The sequence below is a fragment of the Ammodytes marinus genome (assembly GCF_949987685.1).
Source record: "Ammodytes marinus genome assembly, chromosome: 4".
Lineage (NCBI taxonomy): Eukaryota > Metazoa > Chordata > Actinopteri > Uranoscopiformes > Ammodytidae > Ammodytes > Ammodytes marinus.
Genome location: NC_137233.1, coordinates 9772282 through 9793647, shown reverse-complemented (window position 1 = coordinate 9793647; position 21366 = coordinate 9772282). Strand labels below are relative to the sequence as shown.

General features: G+C 41.2%; 2 protein-coding genes across 2 annotated transcripts; both read left to right on the top strand.

The window, feature by feature from the left end:
• Nucleotides 1-609: 609 nt before the first annotated feature.
• LOC307249272 (elastase-1-like) lies at nucleotides 610-3043 on the top strand (the record flags this gene model as incomplete). Its single annotated transcript, XM_080025916.1, has 8 exons — nucleotides 610-649; nucleotides 845-942; nucleotides 1093-1193; nucleotides 1604-1729; nucleotides 1990-2126; nucleotides 2239-2381; nucleotides 2770-2934; nucleotides 3032-3043. 8 exons carry the CDS (start codon nucleotides 610-612, stop codon nucleotides 3041-3043), a joined length of 822 nt encoding a protein of 273 aa, XP_079882042.1.
• A 6484-nt stretch (nucleotides 3044-9527) lies between these two features.
• On the top strand, nucleotides 9528-16855 carry LOC307249423 (elastase-1-like; the record flags this gene model as incomplete). The annotated part of the gene is made up of 7 exons (XM_080026135.1): nucleotides 9528-9594; nucleotides 9714-9820; nucleotides 10351-10451; nucleotides 10782-10907; nucleotides 12648-12784; nucleotides 15692-15834; nucleotides 16694-16855. The coding sequence occupies exons 1-7, from the start codon at nucleotides 9555-9557 to the stop codon at nucleotides 16853-16855; spliced, it is 816 nt and encodes a 271-aa protein (XP_079882261.1). The 5' UTR covers nucleotides 9528-9554.
• Between the last annotated feature and the right edge of the window lie 4511 nt (nucleotides 16856-21366).

Below are 21366 nucleotides of genomic sequence, written 5' to 3'. Positions count from 1 at the left end.
TTTGCAATCAGTTGCCAGAAGGTCTAGTGATGGGCAAAAGTAGAAAACATGTGAATGGTCTGCGTTATTTTCCCCACAATTTCTCCAACAATGTGATGAATTTGATGTCCTAAACTTTTATTGTATTTTTGGTGTGTTAAAGAATCTTGTGTATATTTTCCATGTGTACTCCCTCCAAAACCTAGAGTTTGTTGTTTTATGTATTGTTTTATAAATGTTTTCCCAGTCCTCTTCTTTTAAAAACTGTAATAATTTATTTTGATATGCTTACTAAATAAATCATGCTGGTTCAAATGCACCAGTGATGCTTTTTTATGTAAATATTCATCAAATATGATACATTCTCTCCCAAGTTGTTTGAACCACTGTGACTCATGTCATCCGATGATATATTTGTCAGCCTACGTGTCATTTCTTTTTTAGTGGTCAAAGCAGGTGGTGTGAGGTAACCCACTGATAACGGTGCGAGAAAGACCGCAGGTGCAGACTTGGCTTGTGTCACAGTGGAAAGAACAGCCGCACTTTTCCCCACTGGCAAACGTCAAGTTGAGGTATAAAAGAAGAAGGGAAACATCCATCCTTTGCATAACATTGTGACAAACCGCAGACATGTTGAGGTTTCTTGTGTTGACGAGTCTGGCAGCCCTGGGTAAGAAAATAACAGCACACAGCTCTGTATTACTATTCATTATTGATCTCTTTTTGTTCCATTCACTCTGTTAATCTCCAGTCAGTCAGTCAGTCAGTCATTTGTTTTTCGTTTAGTCAACGCACAGGAGTTCTAGAGACTCGGCTGTACCAGTAAACTCTACATCTATAACCCAATTTTTGTGTTTTTAACCAGTGCTGGCTGAGCTGGAGCCCCAGCCCAGGTATCTGGAGGAAAGCTTTGAAAGGGTTGTGGGAGGTGAGGTGGCTTCACCCAACTCCTGGCCCTGGCAGGTACTTAAACACCAAAAACAACTAAAGGCATTGTTTTCAGCAACATTGATATTATTTTTAATTATACAGTTTACAGTTTCACCATATCAAAAGACATTAATTAAAAATTTTCAAACATACAGAACACTGTCTGTTTTTCCCCCCCCTTAGATCTCTCTTCAGTACAAATCTGGCAGCAGGTTCCACCACACATGCGGAGGAACCCTGATTGAGAGAGGCTGGGTTATGACAGCTGCTCACTGTGTGGACAGGTAACATTATGATTAACTACAGCATAGACTCAGTATTATTTTGCTGCATTCTGAGTGTATTGGGGCACATTCTCTGATTACTTTTGCTTGAATATCCATAAACAACTTCTATCACAATACTGAAGTATGATTGATTTCAGTATTTTCAAATGTCACCGGCATGAGTTAACTTCACACAGCCTCATTTATAACTGTCACATATAAATGTGATTCGTTCATTTGATATGGAAAGAAACAAAAGTCTCCAAACAAAGGAATGAAAACAAACAAAACCAGGGGTTGTATATTGGCATAATTTGACTTATCAGAATTCATGAGGCTGCGGTTGATACGCAATTAGTAAGCCACAGTTATATTTAATCATTGAAAATATTGTGTTTCTCTTTGCTTTTATTTTGGAAATATTACAGCAAGAGGGAATGGCGTGTTGTTGTTGGCGAACATGACCTCAACAGCGTGAGTGGCAAGGAGCAGATCATGACCGTCCGAAACGTTTACATCCATTCTGGATGGAACAGCAACAACGTGGCCAATGGGTAACAGACAAGTTTTTTTGCATTGTGATCTTCAACCTAGATTTTTGTTGATTTTAAGAGGCACACACCATTATTTTTATACACGAAAATTATGTTCTGAATGGTATCCATATCTCAAATATCTTTGGGCAAACCTGTGAGTTTAGAGCTTGCATGTAGTAAGAACATTCCCTTCAGTAACTGGTCTTCTCTAGTAGGTTTATATCTGTACATAGTAATTATTTGGTTCCTCCTGTTTAACCAATGGATGTCCACCTCAGGTGGGACATTGCCCTGCTCCGTCTGTCCTCTGAGGTCACCCTGAACTCTGTCGCCCAGCTTGGCTCTCTGCCTCCCTCCGGCCAGATCCTGCCTCACAACAACCTCTGCTACATCACCGGATGGGGTCGCACCGCCAGTAGGTTGATTGTGTGGTCCCTCTGAGCACCTGTCAGTTTCAAAGTCTTGGTTGGGTATTTTCTGGTAATGTAAAATGTGTCTTACAATTTTTTTAATTTCACCTCGTGCAGCTGGTGGCAGCCTTTCCGCCCAGCTGAAGCAGGCCTACCTTCCTATGGTCGACCACGAGACCTGCACCAGCAGAGGCTGGTGGGGCAGCACCGTCAAGAACACCATGGTCTGTGGTGGTGGTGGCGCTGAGGCTGGATGCAACGTGAGTGGAATAAAAATAGTAAAAGTTGTATTACAGAGTCTTATAAAAAAGAAAGGGACTTAGACTTAGATATTTGAATGCAAGGGGGCGCCCTTAGCTCAGTTGGTAGGGCGTCCCCCCCATGGGCCTCGGCCAGCAGCGGACCCGGGTTCGATTCCAGCCCGCGGTCATTCTCTGCATGTCACTCCCCTCTCTGCCCCATTACAACTCTGTCTCTACACTATCAATAAAGCATAAAAATGCTAAAAAATATCTTTAAAGATATTTGAATGCAAATTAATTATTGGAGTGATTAAGATACAGCGGTGACAACTATCTATCTAGGATAATAAGTCCATAATACTAACGATGCAGCTCTCTCTATATCCCTCTCTCTCTCTCCTCTCAGGGTGACTCTGGCGGACCCCTGAACTGCCTTGTCAATGGAAAATACGTCGTCACTGGCATTGCCAGCTTTGTGTCTGGTTTGGGATGCAACGCTCCCAAGAAGCCCACCGTCTTCACCCGTGTCTCCGCCTACATCGAATGGATGGACTCTGTTAGTATTAAGGATGTATTTAAAAAAACATCAGTAAAAGAATATTAGTTAAGATATTGTTTTTTTATAGAATGTCATGTATCTTGTTTAACTTGATTCTTCTGTTTTTCAGATCATGTATTAAATGGAAGAGTCATCTGTGTAGCAGCAAAAAGACAGAGGCCACATTAGACCAACTACTGTTCATCCTCACTTGTCTTGCATCAATCTACAAAAAATAAACTTGATCAAACATTGAGTCATGATTATTTCTTATCAGAGGGTTTATGCAAACAGTTGTTTTTTGTCATGATAAATGGTCCTATTTCTTTGCATCTTCCTAACCAGCAAAGAAAATCTATAGAAGACATCTAAACCTATCAATTCATGAAATGAATATACAACTAATATATCATTAAAGTGAAGCCACTTCAGGGCCGAAGGAAAGTCTTTGAAATACTTTCTGGGTTTCAGTAAATGGTGATAAAGTCGCAGATGGACCACAAGTGCCCTTTTACCGGCAATCTCAGCTCAATTTACAAGGCTTAACTGTAAAGAAGCTACTGCAACAGTTTCACTTAGAAATGTAGGAAGCAGAATTCACACAAAGGGAAAACCAAGCTTAAATAGGCTAGAAGTGTTTTGATAAGTTTTACCCCCTATGCTTTAGTGATCGATGAGTCAAAGATTGAGTCTGGAAATGCAGGGAGCAGCACTGCAGGAAGAAATGCACACACTTGTTTGAAAATAAGGTTGCGTTCCGAATCGCATACTTTCTACTATATAGTATGTAGAAAAAAAGATTTAGGATGTCCCGATTCTTGTGGCCAGATTTAGGATGGTTAGAAGTACCCGGATGTCCTACTTCATGCGGCCAAGATTGTTAGTGTTGAAAACATGGTTGAAAAGTGCATCCTATTTGGGCGATTCTGACCCACAATCCAGTGCGCACGTGAAGTGACGTAACATCGACGAAGCCTCCATATGAAAACAAACGGGGATGCGACGGATATAAAAGCAAGAGGCAAGATCAAGGCGCAATGTTATGATGAAATAAGAGAGTAAAGAATGTCCCAATAGTATGCCTACTGCATCCTAACTAGATTCTTTTTATCTTCGGATGTAGTATGTAGAATAGAAAAAAGAAAGAGTATGCGATTCGGAATGCAACCAATATAAATAAATCAAACAAAAAGCTGTGGAAGTGCTAATACTTATCTTTGCCAGTAGCCTTCATGTTGAAGTGAAAAAGAAAATACTACGGAAGTTTGAAAATTGACAACTCTGCACAACATCACATGAAATGTGATGTAAATATCTGAAACGCTGCAATATGTTTCTTGACACACATACCGGTAGTAAATCCTGGGTCGCTTGCTTCCGCTGTCTGGCTGTAGCTGTAGATTGGAGAATATAGCTTCCTTAGCTGTTAGTACTTGTGCAAAATTCATAATGTAGCTTATAATTTGGTGACACTTGTGTGAGTCTATAGGGCTCTCACTCCGGTCCAAATACAGTGAGTTAGCTAACCATAGACTGGGCTACACGCCTTTGGCTAATAATTACTTGATTGTGTCGTGACCCATCACCGTCTTGCTACTGCCCCTTGTGGCGTGGCATGCAAACACCTACAAATAAAATACAGGAAATAAAAGAAAGCCAGAACACATCCATATCGCATCCCACATACTTAAAACTGAGAGACTATCTTTTATTATTCTTTTCTTCTTCTTTGTTTTACCATAGTATCCTGATGCTACTTGTTTTGCTTCTCTCAGCGTATTGGGTTGTGTCACTCTTTGTTGGCAAAATGGCACTGAATGTTTGAGTTTTGTTTTCGGGAGTACAATTTGTATTTATTTATTGTTTCATGTTCATAAAAAAAGAATACAGACAAGGGGACCCTAAGCTAGTCTACTGCTTTATTGTCTAATTGGTTGCCAGTTCTGTAAAAAAATAAATTGTTCTTGGTTTCATCCTCGGGTCACTTCGGTTGCCATCTAAGCTGAGTTAACTCAATACAGTATGTCATGTCCATGGAATAGTCAGCTTGGTGCCCGGTAGCCTATGGCATGCAACACACTCCATAAGCCCACAATCAATTCAATTGAATGGTGGCCAGTAAAAAAAAGTTCTAAAAAAAACATTTCTCAGGGTGGACTTTATTAACAGTCAATTCTTAATATTTCCCTAGCAATGGCCTTGTACATTGTAACACTGGTGTATCAGGCACAGACATCGAGATGAATCCTGAACACCTAACACACCACTATCTAATTACTCCTTAACGTTCACATTTACGATTTTCCTCTTCAGTGCAGCATGTGATTGTCAGCGCTCAGCGAGTTAACTAAGTGACAAAAACGAGACAAATACAAAGACGAGCAGACATTGCACTCAGGGGCTGTACCAAGGACCTGAGTACACACTTCTTATTTTTTTAGCATCATGCAAATATAATGTGGTTCTGAGTTTTTAGTTTGGCCTGTTCCTTTGTATTATTCCTGTTTTGTTCCCCTTCAAATAAAACTGATTAAATGTGTTCTTTTTTTGGGTTCTCATCATAATTTGGTCATACAAACCCACACTGCGTTCAATACACAGAGGGTTTTGAGTTACCCTTTCTGTTGCCTCTCTGGTGATTTTGTGACATTTTAGAAGAAAGAGGCTGGGAACACTGCAGCATTAATGGAGGGTGTAATAGATTCTTGATAAGTCTGCCTGGGAACTGTACACATGTGGCAGCTTTGCTATAAACAGAATGTAAATAACTGACAGGGAGACTGATGGTCTTGTGTGTTGCTTAGGGGGCCTTTTAATCTGTTCGACATGAGCCCCACACTCACAGCTTTTCTTCGGACTTCTGGCTTACCATTTATTGTAAATTCTCGTAAATAAAAATTAGTACAGGCTGCACAGACATGAAAGCATAGCTTCAATTGTTTATTCTAGCTTTGGGAGAGAAAGAGAATACCTATTCCTCAAGATGTCAAACTATTCCTTTAAATCAGCTGTTTTTCTAATAGACACTGACCTAACAGACATCATTTTTAACAGTGCGATAGTAGTTTGTATACAGTAAGCCTCAGTGGCGTGCACAGACATTTTGGGGGGCAGGTGCTCAGTGCAAAAAAAAGGGCACAATATATTCTATCGATGAATGACCAAATAATTTTAAGGGTACTTGTACAAAATCCCCCCCAGGCCTAATGACTTTTAATACCCGGCCACACATAGAGTGTTTCTCAAAGGAATTTGGGAGACTGTGTTTGGGACCCTGAAAAATTTGAACCTTTTAAAGTAAAATTCATCAATCTGGTGCACTTTCAGAAGAAAGCTACAGCTAAATCATCTGTGTCAAAGTGGGCTATTTAGTACTATTTTCTGGAATAATTTGGAGACACAGAATTACCAAAAAGCAGAAAGAAAAAATGTGCATGTTTGAAAAAAAAAGTTCAGTTCAGATTTTTTAAAATAATCCCTTATCCCGAATTCTCTCTTTGAAGTCTTCGTTAGGCCCCTGATCTCCGTACTAATAATATCCTATTAAGGTAAATACAAGATTACTGTGAGTCTTGTAACATAGAAATGACTTATGGTTGGGACAAAATAATATAATTAGCTTATATAGCTTCATGACTGATTTAGTACCACCAACCCACTTTGCGTAGTTAAAATAAAATGTGTGGACAGCTTTTAAGATATTTCAATAACATTTGAGGAACAGTTCAACATTAAAATCTGAGCTTTAAAAGGCCCTAAACAGTTCAAATGACTCTGGTCTTGACTCTGACCTTTCATCTTCATCTTCCTCCTTGCTGCTGGTGGATGCTTTCCTCCAGGAGAGCAGAGAGCTGCTCCCCTGGGCTGCCTGCGGTAGCTCCCTTTCTTTTTCATTTTAACCTCTCCTTTCTAGGCATTATGCTGCGATTTGTAAATAAAAAGAGACCAACCATATAAAATAAGACTGCTTGGTTACATACAACCAGGCACAAGGCTACTGCAATTGGGAATTGCCTGTTTGTCATTTAGCAAATAAATTACTGCATGTGTTAATTATATAGCCTAAAGTAAACCTAAACCACTAAATATTCAGCATACTGATAGATTCACATGCTGCACCAATGACAAAATCCGCCGACATTAGTTGTGTTCATCACTCATATCTATTTTTTTTTTGGGCTAGCTTGTTAAGCAGTCGGCTAATTTATGCTCAGCTGTGTGGCGCTGCATGATAGAGGCTACTTTATAACAGAGACAAATAAATGCAAGTTATAGCTTGGCAACTGAGGCTTAGGGGCAAACAATACACCCTTGACTCCATTCATGTATGTGTTACCTCGCTGGTGGGGCAGGGCAGGGCAGGCCGGGGAGTAGGTGTGTGTGTGCAGCAGCAGCTGTGAACTGCTGCGGCAACGCGCCTCCGTTTGTGTCCACTCTGCGCGTTCACGTTGACAAAGGAAGTGTGTGCGGAGGAGGAGGAGGAGGGGGGGCATATTTATTGGGGCATTATTGTCAAACGTTTTTAATCGTTGAGCATTTATAGATGATAATGTCGGAATGGGCCACATACACTGTATAATAAAAAAAAATAAATAAAAAAATAAAAAAACGAATTTACAGATTTTATTTTAATTTTTTTCAAAAGGGCACTTGATTGGGCCAGGGGAAAAGGGCAGGTGCTTCAGCACCACTTCAGGTCTACCTGTGCACGCCACTGGTAAGCCTGACTGTAAGGTCATGTCCACACTGTTAACCTGCTGTGGTGTTGTTGGAGAAGTGCAGAACAGGGATCAGATCATACAGCATGCCGTAGTTGAGTTGTCAAACGGTTGCCTAGCAGTTCTGGGATTTGTAGTTGGTACGAGCAGTCGGAGAGTTAAAGCCGTACAGAACAGTATAATAACGATCATGTCTACATCCTGGATTCTCAATAATACTGGCAAGATGAAATTAACCACTGATGCCTGACCGACTATATGTCAGCCCTTTTTCAGCTGTACATTGAAGTGGTTACACTTGAGTGAACACAGCTATAATATCACCTCCACTAGGCTTCATGAATACTTATCAGAGGCTCAAAGTGGAATGCTGAAGTGTAGCCTCAGGGTTGTTCACTTTAATAAGCATTGAAAACTGATGTTAGGCTATGTTACTGTAAAGTGGCTAAAGGGAATTGTAAGTTTTTTTTTATTCCAGCGACACCTTGTTGATTCCAGCGACAAAGTGGAAATGTTTTCAGGCAAAGGCAATGCTAATACCTTTATGAAAATAGCGTTGTTTTTGCTCATGGTTTCGTTTGCTGCTACAGATCAATTATGACCATCTGAGGAAAAATCTGACTATGAAGCAACATTTCGACAACATCTGAAAATGTAAGAGACGAGTTCCTTGTAGTCTCTTTAATTCAATTAAATTCAAACAACTTTATTAATATCACTAATTATGAGCGGCAGGTTGTCTTGTACACGGAACAAATGCCACACAAGAAGACAAACACCAAGGAGCATAGATGTGAGAAAGCTATATATAAATAGATTATACATAGGGTTAATACTGTATTATGTGCATATCAATTATGCACATAAACATGCCAAGACAAAGCATGTCAAGAAAAATATAAATAGAATAAAATAACTATGAAGAATTTCAAAGTTTGACCACAGAGGGAGTTCATTATTGTTTGCGGAGTGGTTTGTCTTACAAACAGCTAGGGCGTATTGACGCCCAAAAGGCAACAGAGAGAACACCAACTTGTAACATATATCATAAACTCATTACGGTGACTCCTCTGAACATGTCCCCTCAACCTTCTGCAAAGCCGGAGCTCAGCTGTCAAACAGCTGGAACAGCTCCTTGTTGACTTTATAGCAGCTTTGACTAAAACATGGATTCACATGTTCAAAATGTTTAAAAATCGAGCTAAAAATAGCATTATCATACTATTTTAACCTTTACCTACTTGCACCTATATGAAACTGTTATTAATGTGTTCTCCAGCTAGTTTACAAATTGTGCTCAAACATGAAAATACATTGAAACACACTTTCAGGCACTAAAGGGACAATCTTAAGAGGATTTGACAAATTATTGTCTGTGCAAAAAAGCTTTTACTCTGACCAATCCCAGTAGTCTCATGTTGGCTTTCCAACACCTTAAGTTATAACAAAGTGCATTGACTGTTTCTGGGGAAAGAGTCAAGATGTCCCCAGACCTGCTAACTAAGGCTCGATGTGAGCAAATTATAAAAAAAATAGTTGAAAGCCATTTAGTAAAGTGTGGTGAAAACATGTGTAAAAGGGTGAATAAACATTTGTAGTGTATACACATGATCTACGGTTAAAGATCGCTTCACTACAAAACATTGTACTACATTACATTTGACGGTTAAGCATTGTCAAAGAAAAAGAAAACCTCCCTGTGGGAAAATCTCATATCTGACAGTGGTGGCCAGCACAAGTGGAAATAATTAATTCAGTGGCAGAGTCAGCAGGTCTACATTTGAATCTCTCCCTTCCCAACTGTATAGTGATAACTGTGAGACAGACCAAGCTGCTGGTTATTGAACAAGTCTCACTATCAGTAACAGGGGCCTTTAGGGTATAAAAGCACTGGAACAAGGTCTCCAGTGCAGAAAGTTTCAGGCGACTGCAAACATGCTCAGATTTCTATTGTTGACCACTCTAGCAGCCCTTGGTAAGACCTGTACAATAAGTTTTCACCATTTTCCTCATTATTCGATCTTTAGACTCCTAACACGCGTGAATATCCCTGATGTCTGACTGTAATGTGTCTTTTGTCTCTGCTTTGCTCAGTGCTGGCTGAGCTGGAGCCCCAGCCCAGGTACCTGGAGGATGATGACAGTGTTGAGGGGAGAGTTGTGGGAGGCGAGGTGGCCAGACCCAACTCCTGGCCCTGGCAGGTATTGTAGTGTACTCAATGCTTCGTTTGATTTACAAAAGAGCGAGGAAAGCAGCAATGCCACAATGTCAAAAAGGCATTCAAAATAAAAAAAAAGGACTTTCCTGTTTTACTGAAAACAGTGTGGGTATGAAAGTCTTTAAATCTATCAAATTAATCATATTTTATAATCGATCATGTTTTGTATTAAAAATAAAAGCTGTTTGATAAATGTAGTGGTGTAAAAAAATATATATTTTGCTCTTAAGTGTAGTGCAGTAGACTAAAGAGGAGAACAATGTGGATATACTCAAGAAAAGAAAGCTTTTACAACTGGAACATCAATACAATTGAGGAAATGTTTTTAGTGGTGTTCTCCAGCTGCTCCTCAGCCACATGGCACATCTGTTGAAACTATGTCACACAAGTTGCATTAATGAGTACATCTCCCTATGCTACTAGAAAGCTAACCAGGAAAGATTTGGCAAAAAATAAAATGTTAATGGTTCAGTTTCTTTGATTTTATAACACTGTCTGTTGTCGTTTGGTTAGATCTCTCTTCAGTACAAATCTGGCAGCAGCTTCTACCACACCTGCGGAGGAACCCTGATCAGGAGAGGATGGGTCATGACCGCTGCTCACTGCGTGGACCGGTGAGAGTTTAATGCCTTACTGAATAGTTTCTAAGCCTAAAAACTCATTGAGATATTAATGAAAGTAGCAGGATATGTATTCCAACGATTCCAACTGCGCTGAATATTTACACAAATGTATTTCATTCATTATAGCTGGTGGCCTTAGAGCAATACCAAGACATCATGAGTTTAAAACCTATTTGGAACATTGTGTCATTCTTGCCAAATATTGCAATCTAACATTGACACTACAGTAACAGTTGTCCCAGGGTTACTAAAGAGTACTGAACTGCCAGATGGGACAAGTATTGGGAAAGTTAAAGTTTTAATCTTTTTGTATGTCCACAGTTCCAGGACTTGGCGTGTTGTTCTAGGAGAGCACAGCCTCAACTCCAATGAGGGCGGTGAGCAGTACATGAGCGTGAGCAGAGTCTACCTCCACCCCGGGTGGAACTCCGCCAACGTCGCTGGAGGGTATGTGGTTGACTGGACATATTTTCAGACACTTCTGCATCCAAACATAGCTCATACTTATGTACATCACATATTATACGAACCTAATGCATTCTCGCTTTTTTGTAAACATATATATAGGGGAGAACGGGGTAATGTGAGACACTTTTTACATTTGTTCCCCTCTAAGGGAGCTAAAATGATTTATCAGTCAAATGTACACATTTCCCATTAATTCAGGATGTTTCCTAGAAAGGAGCTAGCCTGGCTCCGCCCGCCTACCTACTTCCGCTCAATTTTAATTTCACTTAGTACGATGGTCTGGTAGCACTAGGCTAGAAATATTCATGACGAATGGCAGTGAAAATATGATTGTTTTAAAAAAAGTTGTCTTGTGTCTCAGTTTACCCCAGCTGTGGGGTTAACTGAGACAGACCAGAGAAATCAAGGGGGTAAACTGATCCACTTACTTTTTCCTCTCTGAAACTACCATAACAACACATGTTGTAACAGTTAGAATCCTGACAGCTAGCTTGAAAACCAAATATTCCAAAACTAATGTCGGACTAGTAACAGAATCATGGAGTTTGTTCAATTAAGAAAAACATTTTCTAAACACTTGAAAGTAACTCTGATCAAATATAACATATAATTCATATTCAATAATTAACATTCAAATGACAGATAGAACCAGTTAGATTAAAACACAGTCTGGGGGTCAGAACACAGGACCCTTAGAGCCAGCTAGTGTCTGGGGGAAATGAACAATCAGAACCAGCTAGAACAGCCTGGGACTTGGAACACAGGACTAGACCCAACTGTCATTTTCCATCTTTTGAGTCTTTGATTAATATTTTTTTGCATTTGTTTTATTAGGATCATTAATTGAATAAAGACATATTACTTAGAGTCTATTGATGTTAAAGGTCACTCTCCTGTCCCCCACATACATACTTGCCAAACCATGCCCTTGCTGACACCCCTTCAACCATCAACCCCCACCTCCAGCCTACATTGTCTTTTGTCTTATTGAAACTATTCTCCTTGCTACCTCAAATACAATGGATTCATTAAAAGAGGGCACAGACACTGTCTCACTTTACCCCACAGCATTTGTCTCACTTTACCCCACTGCCACAATTTGAAAAAAAACTAACTCTCGTAGCAATTCAGGCTAATCTTTAGCTAGCATCATCACATGGTTTCATATGTTGGTAGTTCATCAACATGTATGATAGAAGTTTTTCTACCTGAATCAATTTGCTTTGGCACAACAATCGATTAAGTTGACAGCAAGAAAATTTACTTTTACATTGAAAATGGGGCTTGAAAATATATATCTCACATGACCAAAAATGTGTTCCATTGCCTAGATACAGGGGGTGTCTCACATTACCCGATGGCTCACATTCCCCGTTCCCCCCTATATAACAGCCACATTATTGGGAGATTACATTAGTGTATTAAATACTTGACTGCAGCTTCCCATTTGTGTGGATTTGCTCCTTTGCTTCAATTTAAAGCTGTGTAATTTAATTTATTTGGGTTTTGGACTGTGAGAAGGTCAGAAAAAGGAAGTGAATCGAAGATGTCACGCTGGGCTTCAGGAATAGTGTGTTAAATTGAAAAATTAATCTCCAGAAAATTAAATACTTGAGCCTTTAACATAAAAACTGCCAACTCATAAACACAGCTTTTATTAATAGCAAGAGAAGTCACAGATTAGTCACAAACTTGAGGATGTGTTGGTGTGACCCTCAGGTACGACATTGCTCTCCTGCAACTGTCCACCGAGGCTTCTCTCAACAACAAGGTCCAGCTCGGCGCTCTGCCTCCCTCTGGCCAGGTCCTGCCCAACAACAACCCCTGCTACATCACCGGATGGGGACGCACCCAGAGTGAGTCTAAAAGACAGATACACTTCCTAATATAAAACCCAGTATTGATATCAGTATGTGTTTACATAGAAAGTAATCTGTACATAACTTCACATTTAGTTTAAAGAGGACCTATGATGCTTTTTGACTTTTATGACCTATAAACGTTGTTATGATGATTCATAGTCATGCTTAACCATACTAAATTATCAAATAATGACTTACATGCATTTCGACGTATTCCCTGCTGACCGTCTGGGATGTCTGTGCTGAGCACTAAACACTATTCTAGCCAGTCGAGAAGTCACGTGTTCATGTAACGTCGCATGTAACTTTGTGAAGTCACCACGCGGATGTTTCCATGTATGGTAATGCTGTCACTTCCCTGTTCGCGTCTGCCTCGCGTCTGCCTCGCGCCCTTATAGGTCCATGCTCGCGCTTCCCGCCACTGAAAGTGTTCCGGAAGGAAGGTAACCAATCACAACGGAGTGGGGTTTGCAGGAGGGGGGGAGGGTAGCGGAGATGGCCGATGCACAGGCGGAGGGAGCGGAGATTGCCGAAGCACACACACTCAAGTGTTGACAGGACGTGCTGGATCGCCAAAATAAGAGAAAGATCTTCCCGAAAATCTACATAGTTTTTTGTGATGTGATTTGTGTCAGGTTGCTCTATCTCCTTAACCCCAAAAACCAAACCCATACAGAACCCACAGCAGAACACTGCAACAGGTTTCTTGTATTTTTCAAAGAAAAGATCAATTCCATCCGGTCCCAGCTCTCAGGCTCCCCAGCTCCATTTCTGCCATCTGCCTGCCCTCAACCAGCACCTCTCAGCACCTTTGCTGCAGTCACACAGACTGAAGTTGAGGGTTTCATCAAAAAAATTAAGCCTTCCACCTCCCCCCTGGATCCCATCCCTACAACACTCATCAAATCAAACCTGTCTGTCATAAGCCCTCTTATCACACAAATAATAAACCACTCGTTAAACTCCGGCCATGTCCCGCCCTCACTCAAAACTGCCATTATCAAGCCTCTCCTGAAGAAACCCAACCTCGACTCAGATTGTCTCTCAAACTACCGGCCCATTTCCCATCTTCCATTCCTGTCCAAAGTGCTTGAAAAAGCTGTTGCCGTACAGCTACAGGAACATCTACAACGTCATTCATTGTTTGAAATATTTCAATCTGGTTTCCGTTCTGCCCATAGTACAGAGACAGCATTGTTGAGGGTAACCAATGACCTTCTCATCTCTGCCGATTCTGGATCCCCCTCCCTGCTCATCCTTCTCGACCTTTCAGCGGCTTTTGACACTGTCGACCACCATATTCTCCTGAACCGCCTCCACACCGACATTGGTCTCCATCATTCCACACTGGACTGGTTCTCTTCTTACCTCGCTGACAGGACAGAGTATGTCAGCCTGGGATCTGCCAGGTCCCAAACAGCCCCTGTTACTTGCGGTGTCCCCCAAGGATCTGTCCTAGGACCCCTCCTTTTTATCCTGTACATGCTGCCACTGGGTCGTGTCATCAGCCGGCACGGCATCTCTTTTCACTGCTATGCCGATGACACTCAGTTGTACCTCCGAACCGACCCCAACCTACGTTCAACCCCGGTCTGCTCATCATCACCTACTCTAACCCTCTCCAACTGCCTGGAGGAGATTAGGGCGTGGATGAGTCACAACTTCCTCCAGCTGAACAGTTCCAAAACCGAAGCCATACAAATTGGCACCCCTCATCAGGTCCAGTCATCACCCATAACCACCATCTCCTTCTCTGGTCAAGTCATCCCCCTCTCTACCTCAGTTACCAACCTTGGTGTGAAGCTGGACCCACAACTTACCTTTGTAAGCCACATCAAACATCTGTACAAAACCTGTTTTTTCCATATCAAGAACATTTCTAAACTCCGCCCATTCCTCACTTTCTCTGATGCAGAAAAACTCGTCCACGCCCTAATCTCCTCCAGGCTTGATTACTGTAACAGCCTGCTCATCGGCATACCCAACAAACACCTTCAGAAACTTCAATTCATTCAGAACTGTGCTGCCCGAACTCTGACGAAAACCCGCAAATACGACCACATCACCCCCATTCTTCAAGACCTCCATTGGCTCCCCATAACCTCAAGAATCCAATACAAAATCGCCCTCATCACCCACCTTTGCATCTACAGCAACGCCCCGCAATACCTCAAAGACCTCCTTACCCCTCACTCATCCACCCGTAACCTTCGGTCTCTAAGTACCAACCTCCTCCATCAGCCCCGCACACGACTCCGCACCATGGGAGACCGAGCTTTCTGCTTCGCTGCCCCCCACATCTGGAACTCCCTCCCTGAACACCTACGACAACCCCAGTCTGTGGTCACCTTTAAAAAAGGGCTTAAAACTTTTTTGTTTAGACAGGTTTTCCTAGGTCGTCCCTAGTTGTTCTTATTCTCTCTCTGCTATTTAATCTCTTTTAGCTGTTTTATCTACTACTGATTTTAACGTGTCTGATTTTATTTTCTCTTAGTCTTTTGTTTATTTTGTTTCTGGTTTCTGTAGCACTTTGAGATTCTTTATGAAAAGTGCTTTACAAATAAAATGTATTATTATTATTATTATAGCAGTGTAAAACAAGAAATTAAGACCAGAAAAGTAGTATAATAGGTCCTCTTTAAAGGTTCTGTGAGGAAGTTTTTGTTCATTCCTGCACCCCCTTTGGACAAAAGCGGCAGTGCTTTTACTACACCAGCTGACAAACACAGGCATTAAGAAAAACTATATTAAAATAGCATTCTTCGCACTGATGGTCTTGTTTGTTGTTACATTTATGATCATCAGAGGACAAAATTAGACAGTTTCAGAAATAATTAAAGTTAATCGTAGCACCTCTAAAGGCACATTGGCCTAGTGTTTGATTTCCCCTTGTGTCTCCAGCTGGAGGTCAGCTGTCCAACCAGCTGAAGCAGGCCAGTCTGCCTGTTGTCGACCACAAGACCTGCACCAGCTACGGCTGGTGGGGCAGCACCGTCAAGGACACCATGGTCTGTGCAGGAGGCTACAAGGAGTCTGGTTGCCAGGTGAGTCAGTAAGGTCTTAGAAGGGATTTACTCGTATTTATTATTTATTTTCAAAGGCTTCAAATAACTGTTAGGGTTTTGATCCCAGTAATGCAGAACATGAGAGAGTAGCCTTTAAATATAGTTCATAGGTTGTTAAGCATTTTATCAATCTGTGGAAAAAGATTGATGATGATCTTAGCCAAGATCCATTTAACAATTTATAAAGCATTTTTAATGAATAACTCACATTTATAACTGCATTGTAACACATTGGAAATTATAAAGACCACTATGAGAGGTTTTCTCAAGCTTGCAACCCATAACCTATTCTTTTAATTGGCTAAACACAGATCTATAAAGCATTATAAACTGATTAATTAGTTTCAACTGTATAAAGGCAGCTTATTTCAGAAGGGCAGTTTCTTCCCATCTCGGATTTTTCCTAGGTTTGTTTCCTAAACCACGATGTCACCACTGCGGTTAGGACAGCAGTTACTGATGTTTGAGTGTAAACAGACTGGGGGAAAACACTGAGAAGAACCAGTTAGAGTTCAGATAGGGTTATTACCTTATCCCTGACAAGAAAGATACAGTATTCTGGAGGACACATGCGGTGTATTACCTGCTGTATCAGCGAAGGTCATAAGTCAGCTTCAAAGATGGCCGGCTAGTGATTGTGCTGAAGAAAGTGTCAGTCTCCCAAGTTCATGTTCTGTACAAACTTCACTCAAGGGCCGTTTTGAGATATGAAAAGCAAGTGAGAACTAGTAAAGTGAAAAATGGAAAAAGGCGGTATTGGCTTTTCATCTCTGCTGAATGGATGATGTAGTTTTGACTCCTGTACGCTTGTCTGTGATGTATTTTTCTCTGAATCCAGGGTGACTCCGGTGGCCCCCTGAACTGCAGTGTCGGTGGTAAATGGGTTGTCCACGGTGTGACCAGCTTCGTGTCCTCTTCCGGCTGCAACGCCAACAAGAAGCCTACCGTCTTCACCCGTGCCTCCGCCTACATCAGCTGGATGAACGGAGTCAGTATTTAACACTTACAGATTCACATAAATCAATACATTTTAAATAACCCATGTTAAAAAGCCCATAAAAACATATAGGCCTACAACTGCTCAATGTAGGTATTGCATGATATGAGTTACAATTTACTATTCTGTCTACAGGCATTAAAGGTGCTGTAAGCGGAATGGTTCTTTTAGCTAACTTCCTGTCAGTTACTGCAGTTAGCAGTCCCCTCGCTCGTCCCTACGTCACCACATTAATGCATTGCGGTCTTCAAGCAGCAAGTTATCTAGCATCATCTCAGATCCATAAGTGTGACAAAACATGATAGAAGCCATCAAAACAGACATTGGGAAGGATTTTGACCTGCTCAGGCATTGTAGGCGCATACACATTCACCCATCTGTTGCTCTGGCGTGCACCGGCAGCGAGACCATGGAGTGTATATACTATATATGAGTGAGACGAGTGTCGGTTTGTAGCGTTCTCTCTTCTGATTCAAATTTTGGGATCCTCCAATAAGTTTATTTGACGATTACATGCAAAGCAGCTGACTGAGGGATCGGCTTTATGAAACGCGCACTTTATGGAAGTGATCACTGTATGAATAAAGAGCGATTTAACACTTATATTGACATAAATAAACCGATTACTTCACCTTTAACTGGCAGATCACAATCTTTTTTCATACATTCATTCATCTTTATACTGTGCTTTGTTGTATACGTTGCATATTCGTGCAGCATTGTGTTGGGATCCTTGAGGACAATCACATAATGATTCCTTTGTCCTTGCTTTGCCAGATCATGGGTTGAGAAGAAGGACGATCTCCATGGAGATGATGAGCCAACGATTGATCCCGCTCGGAACACCATCAGTTTAAAATGTCCGATAATGTGCATTTTGACAAATAAAGGAGAAAACAGACTGGCAATTTGATATCTTGTGATTTTTAAAGGCATACTGACACGTAACGATTTACTGACAGTGAAGCGTAACTTAGGCGCAACAGTTTTTCTGCTAAAAATAATAAAGCACAGGTGATTTAGACAGCAACGAGTAGTTAACGAGTAGTTTTTAATTTTAGGAGGATGTTAGTGTTTGATGACCTTCATCTATATATAAATACATTAAACATAGGGTTAATACTATACTATGTGCATATCACTTATGAACATAAACATGCCAAGACAAAGCATGTCAAGAAAAATATAAATAGAATAAAAAACTATGACAAATCTAAAAGTTTGAGCACAGAGGGAGTGAATTATTTGCAAAGCGGTTCGTCTTATACAGGTAGGGCGTATTGACGCCCAGAAGGCAACATAGAGAACCACCAACTTGTCCACGTGTATTAATTTCCCCGTGTATTTTTCTAAGCGTAATGCTAGCATCGAGTATAACTTCATATCCGAATCAATTAAAGAAACAGGCCGGTAATTGGCACAATCAGTGTTGTCCTTGCCTTTTTTGGGTATTAAAGAGATCAGAGCATTGTTAGTGTTTGGGTGAAAATAGCCCTTTTCCACAGCAGATTTGATTGATTCTAGTAAGATTGGACCTAACAAATCCCAAAAATGTAGCATGAACTCTGGTGGAATGCCATCTGGGCCAGGCGATTTCCCTTTCCTAGTTAATTTTAATGCCACCTCTAGTTCCTTTAAGGATATAGGACGACCCAGCTCTGCTGATTCGTGTTCCTGAAGAGTTGGCAAATTTAAAGTGTTCAAAAAGCTATTACATTTCTCTGGTTCAAAACTGAGAGACGACTTGTATAGATCATTATAGAAAGAGTGGAATGTTGTGTTTATTTCTGTCGGATTGGATGTCAGCCCTTTAGTGGGTGAACAAATTGTATCTATTGATGCTCGGGACTTGCTTTGTTTAAGTTTCAGGGCTAGTAGTTTACTGGGTTTGCTTCCATTAAAATAATAGTTCTGTCTGACTCTATGCATGATGAACTCAGCCCGCCTCCGCAACAGGTCGTTAAGCTCTACTTTAATTACATTTAAATCTTTGTTTACTGATTCAGAGTATTTGGTTTTTAGCCGCTTTTCAAGAGAGTGACACTTCCCTTCTAGCTCACAGATCCTTTTATTCCTTTCTTTTTTAAGGTGGGATGCATAGGAGGATGTAAAATCTCTAATAAACCCTTTGGTGGCCATCCATGTAAATGTGGGATCTTTCACTGAGTTGGTATTATTTTCTATAAATTCTACGGCCTTTCCCCTAAATTGTGTAACAAACTCTTGATCTTGCAACAGTGTTGTATTAAAACGCCACCTAGGTGTCTTCTTAAACCTATGGCTTAGGTCTACTGTCATTATCAATGGATTATGGTCGGATAAAGTTGCGGGTAAAATTTGGATGGGGTCTGTGCATTCTCTCAAATTACGAGAAACCAGAAGGTAATCAATCCTCGAGTAGGATTTATGGCAAGCTGAAACACATGTGTAGTCCTTAATGGCCGGGTTCTGAATCCGCCACACGTCGAGCAAATTTAGGTTTTCAATCATAGTGTTTAGAGCCACTGATGCTAACTTTTGAGCATGAGAGGCTGGCAAAGTAGATTTATCTAGGTTTAAGTCACATATTGCATTCATATCCCCACCTATAATCAACTCATATTCTGATAACGATAGCAATTCCTTGGTTAACTCAGGACAGAAGTTGCAATCGAAGATTTCTGGTGCATAAATTCACACAAATGCTACTTTCTTACCATAAATGGATGTGCAGAAGTATGCAATGCGACCAGATGTTCCCTTACTTATCTTTTCAATAGTAAAGTTCAAGTTCCTTCTTATTAGAATAATAGTCCCCCTAGAGTTAGAGCTACCGCTATCTGAAGCAATCACTTTGTATCGTCTGTTCTGGAAGCGGGGAACATCTTCTGCTCTTAAGTGAGTTTCTTGAATAAGTGCAATATCAACCTGTTTACGACCTAGAACATCTAGGCATTTTGTTCTTTTAACTTTAGCGTTTAGGCCCCTTACATTATAGCTCAAAATTGATCATTTAACCATTATCAAACACGGTCCTTATAGCTTTAAATGTAAATATAGAAGGTATTTCTCTGACATGATGACATGAAAGGCACCACCGAGATAATGTCCCTCCCCCCTCCCCTGCCGCCTCCCCTCCCTCTGAACGGTGTTTCTGCGACGGATGACATCCACATAACGCAGTTCTGCAAGTTCTCCTAAGCTCATACCCATCCCTCTTATATAGCAAAAAATAAAACATTTCCATAGTCAGATTCTCCAAAAATAACCAAAAATATGCACATGAAAAGGGGGTTCATAAACATTCCCCTCCATTAGGAAACAGAGTAAATATCATATAGCTTAAACCTATAACATTGGTTGTGTGTGTTACCAGTAAACCCTGAAATTATACACAATCAAACATCTATTGCAACCCCTTAAACGAACAATGCAAATCCTGTTTTCACATTAACTTTCAAGTAGAATACAGTTTTATATACAGTATAGCCGCTCTGGCACTGCTATTTCCTCTACATAGCAAAGTCATCACAGCATTACCTCAGTGTGAATTCCTCCGGCCTCTCATATTACCAAACCAAAAAAACTGTTGGCCTCTATAGTTGGGAAAAACATTTATTTTCAGCGTCGGGCCGCCGCATCATTCTGATCCATATCATCCTCCTCTCGGTGCTGAGATGTGGTCTCCGCGGCCGTAGGAAACAGCTGGCGCCGGCTGGTCGCTCCGGTCCTCTCGCCCGTCTCCCTTCTTAGGAACTGCTCGGCCTCTTGTGCTGAAGAAAATGCGCGTTGCTCGCCATTGAACGTCATCCTTAGGGTGGCCGGGTAGATCAGGAAACCTGGGATACCTCTGTCATGGAGCTCCTTCATCACCCTGGCATATGCTTTGCGTCGCTCGTTGGTGAAAGCGCTGTAGTCCGCGTAGAATCGTATTGTCTTCCCCGCGTCTTGGAAGGGCGCCTTTTTCCTTGCTTCACGAGCTCCTTGTAAAATGGAATTGCGGTCTTGGTATCTGAGCACCTTGAAGATCATGGTGGTCTGGCCGTTGTAAATCCTATGAGCCTGCTCTATCTGTATTTTTGAGGTGCCAATTGATGGAATCCACTTGCAGCATATCATGTAAGAAGGCAACGGCATCGTTTCCTTCTCTCTTGGCCGCAATCCCGTAATCCTCACGTTGTTTCTACGATCTTGATCCTCCAGTGCAGCTACTTTAAAGCACATTTTCTCCAAGTCAGAGCTGTTGTTCGTCACCTCCCGTTTCAGGGCTCTGGTGTCAGCCTGCACACGTTCAACTTTACCAACAAGTCCCTTGACTGCTTCCGTATGTGCCTCCATATTTTGACGCAGCTTATCCACTTTTCATCTCTTCCATAGCGACGTGTACTGCCCGCTTTACAATTGCCTCGAGACCATCTTGTTGGCTTCTGCGGACATGCTCTCCGTTTGTTTGCGCTTCAGCGGTGGATTTTTTGGCGGCGTGCCACTTTGTTTTTTGTTCCACGACATGTCTTCTAATTTCACTGACTCGCAAA